Here is a 14479-nt window from a genome sequence, read left to right as displayed (position 1 = left end):
CGGAAATCGATTTTTTTTGCTTTAAGTAAAAGTTTATTTACTTTGAGCAAATAAGGGCAACACCAAGCAGTACAATACAAATCCAAGATACTGGATTGCATCAGATTCATTTTTTTGCTGTTAGGTATTAGTTTTTTCTTGATGCATTTCGGGAAGTTTGTGCAATGAGAAACAGTTTTCCAGATTTTTTTCTTCACATTTCTGCATCTTTCATTTTTTATGAGTGTGAATGGGTTGGGTTAGTGAACCAATAATTTAGTTTAATAATTTAAATCGATGGAATTGAGGCAAAAAGACAATCAATTTTTTTCGACAAAGAAAGGACTGAACAGAGAGACAGTGTAATGCAAGAGAGGTTATAATAAGACAGTTCTTGTATTTTCGCTTTTTGCAAAAACTCAAATGTGAAAATTCATTTGAATTGAGGTTTTGAATTCACTACCTTCATCTGTACACTTGAGATTAGCATCAATCTAATAAAAATATACTCATCTCATACTCTTCGAAGAGAGAACCATCATAGATAAGGGGCGGAGTTTTCTTAATTGCAAGAATTTCATCGCGCATGCAAACTTATATTGATTGCTTATTGCACGATAATCATTTCGCAACTTCATAAATTCATCGTTTATTGAATCATTCAAACCATCAAAAAAGCTGACGTCAGATGATCGACTGGAAAATGCATTGGAAAGGTTAGTCATTACTGGTAGGTACGTTTTGTAACTCTGTCCTATAGCAGCTGGATGTATTGTTGTGATCAAGGTACAATTGTACCGATATGACAATTATTATAACCACAACGTTTTAGATGACGATTGCTAATTTGTCGTAGTCCTGTAACGTGTTCAAAGTAACTCATTTCAATATTTTGTGTGTTGTTTGTATCGATTGCTGTGAAATCATTGCATGAGTGCAAGGGCCCAAGTAAATGTCGACTATTGAAGACTTAATTTGTGTGTAGATATTACCGGAATGAAGGTGTATTTTGCTCGCAATAAAAGTATAAATAAAAATTGGTGAATTTTTAAATATAAATTTCTTTGGGTAATGTTGGAAGAATGTTTTCGACTGCGCATCACTGGTTGAAACTAAGTTTTGTATTAATTGTTTTAAGGCGTAATTTAATGAACTCGCTCATAGCAAACTGTATGTTGTCACCAGTGGCAGCACTGACTTGGGTATGTCTGATTGATCCCCTCTTCAAACACCATGTTTCAGCATCTGATAGTTTCACCTGGTCTAAAGGCGAGTCTAATCTTTCTAGCTTGTCTCGCTTGTTGCCCACGCACGCTATCATTGCATCTCCGATGTCATACTAAAACACGTGATTTAGAAGTAATCAAAAGAAGTGATTTTGAAAGTAGATTTTATCTTTAAAATATGACACCATCTGTATTCTCAAAATGAGTTAATTTCATAGGAAGAAGCTAGAAAATTATTGAAATTTGTATTGCTTTAAGCGATATATTTTTGTTTCCAAAGTCGACAGTTGATTTTGTTACATATATTCACTTTTCTAACTGCCTATTGCCCTGTTTTTTTTCATTTTTTTTATTAGTCATGAGCATAGTGATTACTCTTACATAGGTCTTGGTAATTATTTTTTTTTTGGAGAAAGAAAAAATTGTTCTGGCTAAAACTTAAGTTTTCACGGTTTGAGTTTTGATTTCTCTTTTAATTTAGCTCCATTTTCTTTGTTGGTTCATTCATCTGCAAGTAGTGAGAGTCATTCATTTTTCAATCCCCCGTGGTACGAAGCTCTGCTTCACCTCTGTGTGAATATGCTTTCCTACGATCGAATTTGATTTCTCGGTTGTAAATCTGATTTTAAAAAAACTTTAACTGAAATTCATTCGAGAAAATTACCCATTCGAACAAAAAAGTTCGTATAACGCAAAAAATTTGAATTAATTCTAATTTCAAAAATGGATTAATTTTCAGATTTCCTGCGGAGTTAAACGAAGTACTTGTTGAATCAGTTTTGTAAATTGGATAAATTTTACATAATTTTTGGGTCTTTCATAAAAGGTTCTGGAAAATCAAAAGCTGTAAGGTAGTAAATTTGATTCTTGTTCGAAAGTTGATTTTTTCAAAAATTCAATTCTTTTTGTAGTCTTCTTGGGTTCAATGCAACTGTTCCAGCTAAATGTTGGCTGTTTTCCTCTAACAGAAAATCTTTTGAGACACTGCATGATAGTTTTTGACGAAGTACTTTTTGAATCAATTTTATCAAGGATGTGTCTAAATTGTCCACGCGGTATGCAAGATGAATTCCGAAGACAAAGTTAGAGTGAAAAACACAATGGTTTGAAGTTTTCATGACCTTGTACAAAATATGCATTCGTAAACAAAGTTAAACGCAAGCGAACTGTTCTCAGTGAGCGTGTGCAAGTATAAATTTGGCTAGGCTAGCATTAAATCAATTGAACTTTCAGAAAATTCAACCATAGAATATTGCACTGCAGATTTTAGTAAGTCAACATTTTTTTGTGGAGTGTTACTTTGATCACATGCGCGATGGGCGACAAGTTAGGTGCACTAGGAGGTCACATAAAAGTTTAAACACGTTTTTTTTTTACAAGTTTTGTTCAGGAGACTAGCCCACAATAGTTTGATTTTTCCAGCGATCTTCATGCTTTGCATTTGTTTTTTGGTATCATTTTGGTGTTTGGCAATCAATAAATACTTTTTGTATAAAAGTTCTTTTCATTGTCTCGGTAATTATACCTAATTTTGTTTTGTAAGCGTCTAAAAAATGAAAGTTGTGTTTTCGTAAAATCCGAGCAACTTTTTTTTGCTGAATTTACGAAAAGTTCTAGATAAAGCCAGAATTCAGTCGAGTTTTATTTGGCTAATATCCCAAAAAGTTCGAGTTTCGACGGAAATTCGACCAAATAATATTCGCGCAACTATTTTTTGGTTAATATCCTTAGGTTTCACTATAAGTTGAGGGTTTGTGGCGGTTCAGTGCTGATTCAAATTTTCACGACGAAACGCACAATACGTAAAATTTAAAACGCGTTTTCTCAAATTGGGTTGACTTGAGGGGAAAACGTTAGAGACCAACTTGTTTAGATTTTTAGCAGAATTAATATGGTGCAATTTGTTTTACGAAATTCGGGCCCAAAATTTTACCCCAAAATATGATCGTTTTTGATTTTTTAGTCAATCAAAATTACTCCAAAACTATCAAGTCAATTACTGACAAAAGTGAATCAAAGTGAGCCTCTTACGCAGCATAGTTTTTTTAGAAGGGTATATTCTCGGTTGGGCTACATAAGATGCTCACTTCTATATAACTTTCTCGGCAATTTATTCGGTAGTTTAGGCGTATTTTTTGACTGACTTACAAAAACCAAAAATTATCAATTTTAGTGTACATTTTTGGTCCTGATTTTTTATGAAAACCAATTGCACCATATTAGTTCTGCTGAAAATCTAAGTAACTGTGGTGCTAATCCTTTTTCACATAAAATCAACCCAATTTGAAGAAGAAGAAGAATTTATTTCTCTATAATTGTGAATATATTTCAATTTGTAACATCAATCAAAATAAACACATACGCAAAATAGAGAGGATTACTAACAGAAAAGCATGTCGAAAGAGAATCTACCCATGTTTGGTTTATAAACAATAAATAAACTATCAATAAAAGAGGAAACATTTTTTTTCCTTGTTATCTATTTTAACTTTTCCTAATTTAGGGAAAAAACAAAAACAATGAACTATCTATTATTCTTAATGTGAAGCTGGAAATATTGTACGCAATTTAAGTGTATTAATAATTCCAAAAAAAAGAAAAAAAATATTAAAATTTTGAAAAAAAAATTGCGATTTCTCGAAAACTACGGACAATTGGAACGTCATATTTTGTGCCCAAACTTGGAGCTCTGAATCATGGACTGGTACAAGTTAACCCTGGGTTTTGATTACTAGGAGAGTGAAAAAAAATCATACAACCAAGTTGCCGTCTCGAGAAAACTAACCAAAAATTGATTTTGTTAGCTCATGACTTCCTAAAATGTACAAAAATTTAATCTTGTGGGCTACGGAAAGCAATTGTTTTGTACTTAAAGACTGAGAAAAACACAATTTAAATGTGCTATGCGTTTTGTCCGGATAATTTAAAGCAACACAGTAGTCGCAGTTAGAATAAATTATTGTCATTTTTTGAACTGCGTTTTTTTGCATTCAAAAACACCAAACTTAAACAGTTGTCTTTTTCAATCGCTCCAATTATTTGGTTTTCTTTTTCAGCGAAATTTTTTACAAACCAATTTCAGTATGATATTTGAAAAAGCGAGCACCTATTCATTTCTCATTCAAAAGACGTGCGAAAGCAAAGCATGATATTTTCTTTTGATCCAGGTTCCATTTCAATCATTTAAAATGGTTGCAAGTTTTTACTGTTTGTGAAAAACTTTATCGCCAGATTGTATGTGCTACTTGCACAATCAATAGCTTTATTTTTTATGTTTTTGCTCTGGAATCAAGTGTTGGGTCTTCAAAAATGAGTAGAGAAATTCAGTAAGTCGATTCTCAGTTAAGATGCAGTGGTGAGTGGTTTAATCTTGAATATACATGTTTGAGCTGCGTTTTTTCATATTGGTAAGAAGTACTTTTAGACATCACCGAATCGTTTTTGGACTGGTTATTCCGATAATGCAAAGCAAATCATGAGTTTTATCTCTGACCAAGCGTTCCCATCTTGCTCGCGAAAATGTTTTTTTTCCCGAAATGCGGGTTCTTTAGCTTTTTATTTTCAAATTGAAAAACAATCTGTTTTTTTTTATGCAACTAGTAGTTTACAAGGCTATTTATGGAGACTAAGTTTGTTGGGTTTGGGCAATTGCTCAATTACCAGCATCAAAAATAAAATTAATGTGACGGCGTGAAAAAAAAAATCGTAAGTTTTTTATTGTGACAGGGGGAGTAGAGCAGTTGTTGATATCGTTTCACTAGATTTCTATCTTGGTTTTTCTGGAAACTTGGGAGATTTTTCTGAAGAATAAATTGTAATTGCTATGTTACCTTTCGAATTTCGGGAAGCCAGTAAGTTTCTAGGGACTCGAATGACTGGCGACTTGTGACGTCATAGACGAGTATGCAGAGGTCAGTGTCCTCGTAGAGTTCATTGCGAGTGTCCCTGAAGAAGGAGTTGCCGCTCAAGTCCCACATGTGCACTCGGAGACTATTGTCCACCACTTTGAAGCCATAGTCAACTCCTACTGTGGGCGTGTACTGAAATATGGCAAGTGGTGAAATTTGTTGGACAGCAGTTTTGTTTGAATGTCTAGGCGCTTGCCATGGGAATTTTGCTTCTATCTCTAATTTTTGTAGTATTTATGTGTCAATTTTTTGCCCTTCTAATTCGTTTTTGTTCAATTTTAGATTTTTGATTAGTTAGAGCTTGGCTAAAAATGTTAAACTATAGCTAAAAAATAAAGATATTGGACCAATTTTTACCTTTGCGATAGCAAGGGTATTGCAATCGGGTACTAGTTTTTTTTTCCCGTAAACAACTTTGTCCACAATTGGACTCCTGGTGGTACCTTGGTTCATAATGAGTTCAATTTTTGTAGCGTCTCTTGCACACTTAGCCTGGTGGTAACGAATACGCCTGGGACGGCAAATGTCCTGGGTTCGAGTCTGACTAAATTCAAACGGTAAATAATCCGGTTTGAAAAAATTTCGGCCTATTATTTGCCTGCTTCGCCTCTGTGAACCAAATTGTTTTCATTCATACAATTTCTAGGAAATGTTATCCTTCTCAAACTTTGTTGGTCTAGATAAGAGGCTGCGTTTGATATCATTTGCTTTCAATTTACCATGTAGTTTCAGCGTAATTGTTGATTGAATAAAAAGAGTCAAAGAGGTACCAATTTCGGGTACGCCTAGGACGGCAAAGGTCCTGGGTTCGAATCTGACCAGGACCAGTTTTTTTCAAACGGTAAATGTTCCGGTTCAAAAAATCTCGGCCTATTATTTGCCTGCTTATGTTTTGTCCGCTTAGTTGCCAAATCTATGAATCGTTTATTTTAGCTGTAAACAATTTCCACTGCCGTTGTTTTTAGCATTTTAGAAATCCGGCCGAATCGAAATCTGCTTTTCACATTGCTTGTAATTTTAGCAGCTCGATTGGTTAAAATAGCTTTTGTTTTCTTTTTGTTTCGTCGTTACTATTGGCTTTATAAATTTCGGCTTAATTAATACAGACTAGCGGCCTCCTATTGCGTCATTACGTCCGAAAAGAGGGGAAAAGGGACTTGAAGTTTTTTTTATTAAGTTTAGCTTTATTTTGATTGTTTTTTTTTCGGCATGAAGGGTTTTATGGTGTAGAAGTAAACAACTGCTTGAGACGGTAAAAATGCTGAGACGGCTTTCGGTTCGAATCCGGCCGCGCCCTTTTTTTGCAAACGGAGTTTTATGCTCTTTCGGACTATCGTCCGTATGTTTATTTTTGTCGGCTTAGTTTCCGTAGCTCGAGGGTTCAGTTTTATTCCAAGTTGCTGTAACCTCCATGCTTGAGACGACAAAATCTGGTAGTTAGATTCCAGTTGAGACTTGTTTTTCTTGCAAACAGAAAACTTTGGCTAATTTATATTGTCTGTCTGCTTATTTTTGTCTGCTTAGTTTCGCAGAAAGGACTTTTTTTTTGAAAAACGGCTTCTGGATAGCATTCCCAAAGCTCCTTGTAAAGTTTCTAATGGTTCAGGCATTTTTGTTTCGGATATTTTGGACTTTTGTTGCAATTTTTTTTCCGTTTGATTTCATAGTCATTCATATTTGTATGGCAAAATGTGCGAAGCTCAGCTTCGCCTCTGTGTCAAAATATTCAATTTGTTTTGTCTTTGATTCTGAATTTATTTCAACATAGCTTTGAAATTACAACAGTAAAATGCGACAAAAAATCTGGGAACGCAAAAAGATAGTTAGATATTTTTGCGATTAGCAAGCGTTATCAAATCGAAACATAGGTCTATTTCAGGTTAGCAGCTTGAAATCACTGGAATGTTTGCTTTTGGTCAACTCGGCTAGCTTTCCATGCTATCTTTATCTTGTATCGCAGTTGGTGCCAGGCTCCGCTTAGCCTCTGCCCAGAATTGCTTGCAGTGATATTTCGTTAAACGAATTTAAGTTCAAGCTAATTATCCAAATATTTTTTCATTCTGACAAAAAAAAATTTCACTCATGTCAGCAGTGTCAGAAAATTTAGGCTTTTTGATGAATACAGGTTTTATGGATGTTTGTGGGTTGATATTTTGATTTTATTGTTTTTTGTGACACTTCGGAATTTTTTTGTTGATTAACACCAAGCAGTGTAATGGAAAAATCAGCTCCTTCTCTGTTTGCTTGCATGATCTGATCATCTCACTCAGGGGCGGATCTAGGATTTTCTCGAGGGGGGGATGCGGATTTTCAAAAAATTTTCCAAAATTTTGACGACCTTTTTTTTTAGGTCCACCAAATTCATTTTTCGAGCTCTCCCAAAGCACTGTTTTTCCCCTATTTTGGCAAAATTTTCTGCGCCGCAGGCAAATTTAAAAAAAAACAGTCAAAAAAGCCATTTTGGGCACTTTTTGAAAAAATTTGACAAAAAAATCGCGTTTTTTTGGCGCGCGCTCCCCCTCAAAGTTAGTATATATTGGCGCCTTTAGAAAAATTTTAGGGTCGGTCGGCCAAAGATGGATTTCTGAAAAAGTATCAAAGTATCTAAATCCGCCCCTGGTCTCACTTTACCCCACCGCATTCTCTCTGGTCTTGGAAAGGTTAGATTTGTCAATTTTCTCTAAAACGACTCCGATAGTTCTGAGCTTATTTATTTAATCAAACGAACATGTTAAAGAAATCTTGAATATACATGTTTGAGCTGCGTTTTTTCATATTGGTAAGAAGTACTTTTAGACATCACCGAATCGTTTTTGGACTGGTTATTCCGATAATGCAAAGCAAATCTTGAGTTTTTTCTCTGACCAAACGTTCCCATCTTGCTCGCGAAAATGTTTTTTTCCCCGAAATACGGGTTCTTTAGCTTTTTATTTTCAAATTGAAAAATAATCTGTTTTTTATGCAACTAGTAGTTTACAAGGCTATTTATGGAGACTAAGTTTGTTACTCGTGATATTACTGGTGACCTGATGCTACTTAAAGCGCACTTAGGCCTCAAACTTATTTTACGGACATGAGTGTTTAAGTTTTCGCTATGCGTAAAATTTACTGTTTTTTTTAAATGAAATTATCAAATGGTTAGCATTGTGCGGAAATTTTTTAAGGTTTCATATCTATTATACACGTATTAATAGCAGTAATAGCACCTTTTTTGTTACCTAATCTAAAAAAGGTTGCTTTTATGAAGGCGAAGCCCTGGTTGTTCCGACTGCTTTTTAGTGTCCTGATGAAAAAAATGTTCTCATTTTATCCCCTGCACGCTATGTTCAGAACAGAGTGAGAAGTTTTGCGTCTGCTTACGTGATAATAAAACCCAATTGCATGCTTCAGTTCAATTGGAATGATTTATTTAACCGCTTTCTCTTGGTAGGACGAAATATTTAGCGCGTTTTAGTTAAGTTTGCAATTTTTAAATCCCGATAGCTTAGCGAAAAAATTACAGGTGAAATATGTTTTAAATTTTGAGCTTGGGTACATCAATGGATTTGTGGTGATATTAAAAAATTCTGTCAAAAATGGCTAGTTAAAGTCGGCTTTTGTCGGAGAAAAATTATCTCGAGCTTAAATTTTCCTTCACTTTGCGAAAGTCGGGAAAATAACGAGTTTTAATACTTCAAACGTATCAAATGAATTAAGAAATTAAGTTGCTAATTGGGCCTGAGCTAGCGTTTTCAAATTAAAACGTGCAGTTTTTGATTGAGGATTGAAAATTTAATGAAGTAACTGAGTTATCGGAATGAAAATGGAATCAAATTCTTTTGAGGAAAACTCTCGAGGCTTTAGCAGAGATGGAAATATAAAATGGCTGACCGAAGGAAAAAGGTGAAAACATAATTTCTAAAAACAGATCTGCTCGCTGGGAAGTTTCCTGCACATGTATGTTCAACAGAATTGCCGACGAGAAGCTCATTTTAAGCTGAAGGTTTTCTTTATCTCAGATAACGTTGAGGTTCAAGTGATTACTAGGTTGTCACACTATTCCAAGCTTCCCCGCCAGATTTAATTAATGTTTTGACGATTTTATTGTTGATATTGCTAGGTTGAATCGGAGGTCAGTATTATGTGGATAATGTGTAAAATTGGACCACGTGAACAGGACTTGGAAGTATTTCAAAAACGAAACGGGGGGGGGGGGGGGGGGGGTGGGGGAGAAGACGAAAGCGGAACTAGAGACGAAAAATAAGTGTATTGACTGAAACTGTGTTGTTCTTACTTTGGAGTTGAATTCGGCTTTGCAGAATGATTTGATGATGCTCGTTTTGCCCACGTGACAATCTCCCACAAAGACCACTTTGAACCACTGTAGACACTTGGTCTCCTGGCTGCACTGCTCAAATATGTCTCCCAATCTGTTCTCAGCTGTTGGCTTCTCCATCGTGACTTAATTATCGTGCAGATTTTAGAATTTGACTAACTTACAATTACAAACTCATGGATTATGGATTCGTTTTTCTGTAAATATTTGACCCAAGCATTTTTGGATGAGAAGATACAACTTTTGTGGGCAGCATGAAATTTTGAGTTAATTTTCATGAATTGCAATAACCAGTGACGTGGTATCGTCGTTATTCTTTGTTGTTCGAATCATAGTTAGCTGGCCGTATCATGAAGTAACTTAAATTTATCGCTAAATGTAGAACATAGATTGTTAAAAAGTACGAATATATCCAATAGACAAGTTCTATTTACCAGGCGTTTCAGACAGCATAAATCAATTGCATCAAGTATTAAATAAAAAACGAATACATGGATGGTTTTTGCTTTATTTACAAACAACTTTAATGATCAAAACGTTCTAAACGTTTTGCAAAACTGAATTTTTGGCCCATTTTGTCTGAAGTTTGACATCGCGTAGAAAAAATCACAATACATGGTTGTTTTGGAGCTTAAGGGTATCTTTTGGAAGTCCCTCGACACTCTTAGCAAAAGTTATAGATCTATCTATGAATTAAGGCGTAATTATGAGTTCAGGCGTTAATAACTCTCTGGTGCGTCAGATTGTAAATGAGTCATAAAGTGCATAATGCGGCAGCTCATACAAAACCTCGTATTGATGAAAAATAACAGCACCTGAAAATCCGGATGGGCTGTCATACAAGTAGTTTGTGTTGTCTGAAACATACAATCAGGGTTTGTTAGGTGATATTTTTCGGGCTTTTTCAGATGAGTTCTGCGTCCGATCGGAAGAAACAATTAGTACTATGGAAGGGATACGGCGAGAACACTTCGCCAAAATCTTACCGAATTCTAGAGAGTAAAAATGTACTCAAAGTCTCAATAGGTGCACGGCATGTTATGTTTTTGACATCGGACCAGGAGGTGTACGCTGTCGGCTCCAACAATCGACGACAACTCGGAATCGAGAGGTGTGAAGTGGCGGTAGAGCCTATGCTTGTCACGGCTCTTCTCGGGAAGGGCATTTCGTCAATAGCATGTGGTGGAGTTCATAGCACTGCGTGTACTGTATACGGCGAGTTATTCACCTGGGGTAGTTCCGAATTTGGCCAATGTGGCACAGGAGTTTTTGACAAAGATGTCCAGGCGCCGACTTTTGTCAAGTTCACAGATCCAGGTTTGGTGTGCATAAAATGTAAAGGCGTCGTTCCACCGGACGACGACCCGAAGATAATAGAGGTAGTGGCGGGAGATAAGCACACGTTGGCGATTGGCGAAGACTCAAAATTATGGGGCTGGGGAAGTTCGCCCCAAAATGGACTGAGAACAAACAGCTGTCAGCCTAAGGTCGTCGAGGAGTTAGTCGGAGCGAAAATAGTAGCAGTTGCAGCTGGCGCAAATCATAGTGCAGCTCTATGTGAAAAGGTAACATTTATTTTTGGCAGTCTTGAAAGTGTAAAAAACAACGAAAAGCATCTGATACAATAAGAAAATTTACGAAATAAAACTGATGCGATGTTTAAATGATACCAAAGCGATAATAGATATTTATTGGTGAGTCTGATATTTTATTTGAGAAGATGTTGCTCGAAATAAAAGCTGAGGTCTGTAAAGCCATAGTTTTCCAGAGCAATAAAATGCAAGTAAAAATTGATCACTCGAAACAGGAGCTTGACTTTGAGCAGTGTTTTTTTTGTGGTTTTCAGAGCAAGCAGGCGTCTTCAGCAGTTGGATCTGAGTCTGGATCGCGGCCTTCGTCTGTGATTCAGCCTTCACCTTCCAGATCAAGTGTCTCCGACTCCTCTGGCCAAAGCTACTCTCTGGTTGCTGGCAGTTGTCCCCATTGTAATCACAATGTTTTGTCTCTAAACACCTCATCAGTGCTTGAAGATTGTGCCGACGAGGGTGTTTTTTCACTGGGTAACACTGGAATTTTGGCGTTGGGATCGCCGGACAAGACTAGTTTGGAAAGTTCTAGAAGAAATTCGGAAACAGGATTAGATGGTAAAAACATTCAAAATTCGAGCTCGGAAGAAGAGTTGGACCATATTGGTAAGAAGTTTTCTAGCTTGTCGGAAAATGTCGATTGTGATGGATACAAATCCACAGCTAGAAGATTCGACTTGAACCCTGATACTATTCGAAATTTTTTACACAAAGAAGCGCAGATGGATGTCAATGCGCAATGGCGAGATTATACGTCAGGAGGCAGACCTGCTGACAGGTCCAGAACCCAAAGTATTCTCATAAACGAATCAAAAGACAGAGCCAAGTCGCTTTTGGAAGACATCAATGCCCGTTTCGAGCACTCCGGAAGCACGAAGCGGAGCGACAGTCAGCTGGCCGAGCAGGACACGAGTGCGATTGTTGGAAACATTCAGAACTCGGCTGTGGCTTCACATCCGCCCAAGGGTTCCACGAGGAGGAAACTGAAGAATCCGTTCGTGAAGTCGGGTTCCATCGCCCAGGACACGGCAGAGTTTCTGTCCAATACGGGGAGTTCATTCATCAGAGTGACCAATAGAGTGTCCAGTCTAACAAGGAAAGGATTAAGAAAGTTAGGACTCTTATCTGTGGTTTTTATCACCCTGAGACTTTTCGATTAAACTTATTACACTTGCTATCAGCAAGGGTATTGCAATCGGGTACTAGACACTGGGTTTTTCCCGTAAACAACTTTGTCCACTGGACTCATCTGGACTCATCCCGTAAACACTGGAACCGGGTACTGGACACTAGACCTTTTTTCCCGTAAATAGCTTTGGCCACTGGACTCATCTGGACGTCTGGGCTCTTCTCTTCCTTGTTTCTTAATGTATTTAAATTTCTTAGCGTTCCCGGACAATTAAGGACGAAAATAGCGAAGACGGCAATGGTCATGCGTTCGAATCTGACCAGGACCTGCTTATCTGTTGGCTTAGTTGTCACATCTTGGAATTGTTTTTTTTATTCGCGCATTTTTCTTCAATTTTGTTTTTAAAGTATGATTTACGCATACGTTTTGTTATTTTACCTTGACTTCGTATTTCCTTCTTTGTTTTTGTTGTTGTTTCGCTATAAGAAAATTCCTTGGCCAAAATTATTTCGGCCTATTTTTCATTGGCTTTATGATCTGATATTTCGCCGCTTCTAGATAAACCCAATTTTAGCACTCCCCTCCGCACTTTTCAAGTTCGTTGTATATTTACCAATCGATTTCATTTCTTTTGTTTTGCAAATTACTTTCCACTTTTTGCAAAAATTTTAGTTTTTCTCAGAAACTTATGCTGATTTTCAGAAAAAAACTCATATTTGAGAGGGGGTAATCTCAAATATGAGTTTTTGGTTTCAATGAACTGAACTGTTTGGAAAAGCTCCCCTGCATAAGTGGCTACGACCGAATTTTTTTGCGCATAATGTTATGGCCCTCGGAATAGTCAAATTTTTGATTTTGACCGTTTTGTGAATCTTTTCGATTTTTCTCGAAAACTAACCTCGTAAATATGATGTTGTGGGTTCAGTAGAGCTGACGGGAACTGAGTAGCTCCCATGCATTAGCGGTCACTCGCAATTTTTTTTTGCACAAAAAGTTATCACCCTCGGAAAAGTCAGTTTTGTTTGTTTTTTTTCGACGTTTTTTCAACTTTTCGAATAATCTCGAAAATATCCCTGTCATATCTAAGAATCTGGGATCGTTTTTTTATGCGAATTCACCCCAATTTTTCTGATACCAAAAGTTATGACCCTCGAAGATTTTTATTTTTGGACTGTTTTTACGAAAGTGTTTTGGTAATTTTTGTCTCGAAAACTACCCTACCAAATCTGAAATTTTGGGTTCAGTCGAAATCATAGGTTGCGTAAATTCTTTCTGCATAGGTGGCTAAGCCCTATTTTTCTACTTAAAAAGCTATGATTCTCGGAAATGTCAATTTTTTTTAATGTTGACCGTTTTTTGGACTTTTCTCCGTTTTGTTTTCTGTTTTTCGTACTTTTCTCGCAAGCTATCCTACCAAATCTGATATCAAAGGTTTAATTTAAACAAATGTTTTTGAAAGCTTACGTTAAGAATTGGCTATGCCCAGTTTGATTGAGAAAAAAAAAGTTATGGCGTTTAACTAATTGACTTTACGCGAAAACTACCGGGCCGATTCTCAGGTTGTTTTCAATCGAGAAAGCCGGCATTGAATTTTTTTGTGCTTAAGAGGCCATAAACTGCTTTTTGCAGAAAAATGTTATGGATTCTAGAAAGTCTTTTGAACATTTTCTAGAACCTTCGACCATTTGTTTTTAGTTTTAGAAATTTTAGAATTTTCTTAAAAGTTACACAATCAAATCTGAGATGAAAAGTTCCATTGAAAGAACGGGTTGCGATAATTGTTCCTGCAGGAGCAGCGATTCCTTAATTTTTTTGTAAAAATTTTTTTATCTTCTTGCGAAAATGGATAATCTCAAAATTTCTTAGTCTTCTCACTTATTTCAGTAGAGAAACAACTAAGGTTTTAGGCCAAGTCCGATTTTTGAAATCAAATTTTTCGTGCCGCATTAGTAAAGCAAACCCATTCAATATTAAACACGTACCTCCACCTCTGTTTTTGTTTTGATGCTTTCACTGGATACGCTATTTTAGTAATTTTCGGTGGCAGAGTTCTTTCGGTGGCAGAATTTTCGGTAATTTTCGGTGGCAGAATTCTTTCCAGTAAAGATTTTTGTTGAAGTTTGAGGTGCTGGCTTGAAATGGTTGACCTTATCTATTTAAATTTTAGTTTTGCAATGGTTTATTCTCGTTTCGATGGTAGTTTGCTTAGTTTTAATGTCGTCTCAAATACTCGAAGCAGACATTTTTCAAGAAGACTGTGAATTGATGTTGCTGGATATAATTTTTGACAACTTGTAATCGGGAACTAGACTTTTGTCCCCTTAAAAATCTTCTCT

General features: G+C 36.3%; 2 protein-coding genes across 2 annotated transcripts in view; one reads left to right on the top strand and one right to left on the bottom strand.

The window, feature by feature from the left end:
- Window positions 1-299: 299 nt before the first annotated feature.
- LOC134844185 (ras-related protein Rab-7a-like) lies at window positions 300-9805 on the bottom strand. Its single transcript, XM_063860750.1, has 3 exons — window positions 9387-9805; window positions 5036-5245; window positions 300-1318 (listed from the first exon to the last, which is right to left on the bottom strand). Exons 1-3 carry the CDS (start codon window positions 9546-9548, stop codon window positions 1079-1081), a joined length of 612 nt encoding a protein of 203 aa, XP_063716820.1. The 5' UTR covers window positions 9549-9805; the 3' UTR covers window positions 300-1078.
- A 545-nt stretch (window positions 9806-10350) lies between these two features.
- The window catches only part of LOC134845311 (alsin-like), a 63959-nt gene continuing 59830 nt past the window's right edge, over window positions 10351-14479 (top strand). Inside the window, exons 1-2 of the mRNA XM_063862285.1 lie at window positions 10351-10993; window positions 11275-12125. Of these exons, the coding sequence (XP_063718355.1) occupies window positions 10469-10993; window positions 11275-12125 (1376 nt within the window). The 5' untranslated portion in view covers window positions 10351-10468. The remainder of the gene's footprint in view (window positions 10994-11274; window positions 12126-14479) is intronic.

This window comes from Symsagittifera roscoffensis, chromosome 4 (genome assembly GCF_963678635.1).
Source record: "Symsagittifera roscoffensis chromosome 4, txSymRosc1.1, whole genome shotgun sequence".
NCBI classification, from domain to species: Eukaryota; Metazoa; Xenacoelomorpha; order Acoela; family Convolutidae; genus Symsagittifera; species Symsagittifera roscoffensis.
The sequence above is the reverse complement of the archived record's forward strand: the minus strand, read 5'-3'. Positions and strand labels throughout refer to the sequence as shown.

What these genes read in the sequence shown, in the direction of transcription:
- LOC134844185 (XM_063860750.1), bottom strand. Translation starts at nt 9,548, where the DNA reads ATGGAGAAGCCAACAGCTGAGAACAGATTGGGAGACATATTTGAGCAG. An exon ending in AAGCCGAATTCAACTCCAAA is followed by an intron (nt 5,246 to 9,386) that starts GTAAGAACAACA and finishes GCCATATTTCAG; the next exon opens with TACACGCCCACAGTAGGAGT. An exon ending in GGCTTCCCGAAATTCGAAAG is followed by an intron (nt 1,319 to 5,035) that starts GTAACATAGCAA and finishes CACGTGTTTTAG; the next exon opens with TATGACATCGGAGATGCAAT.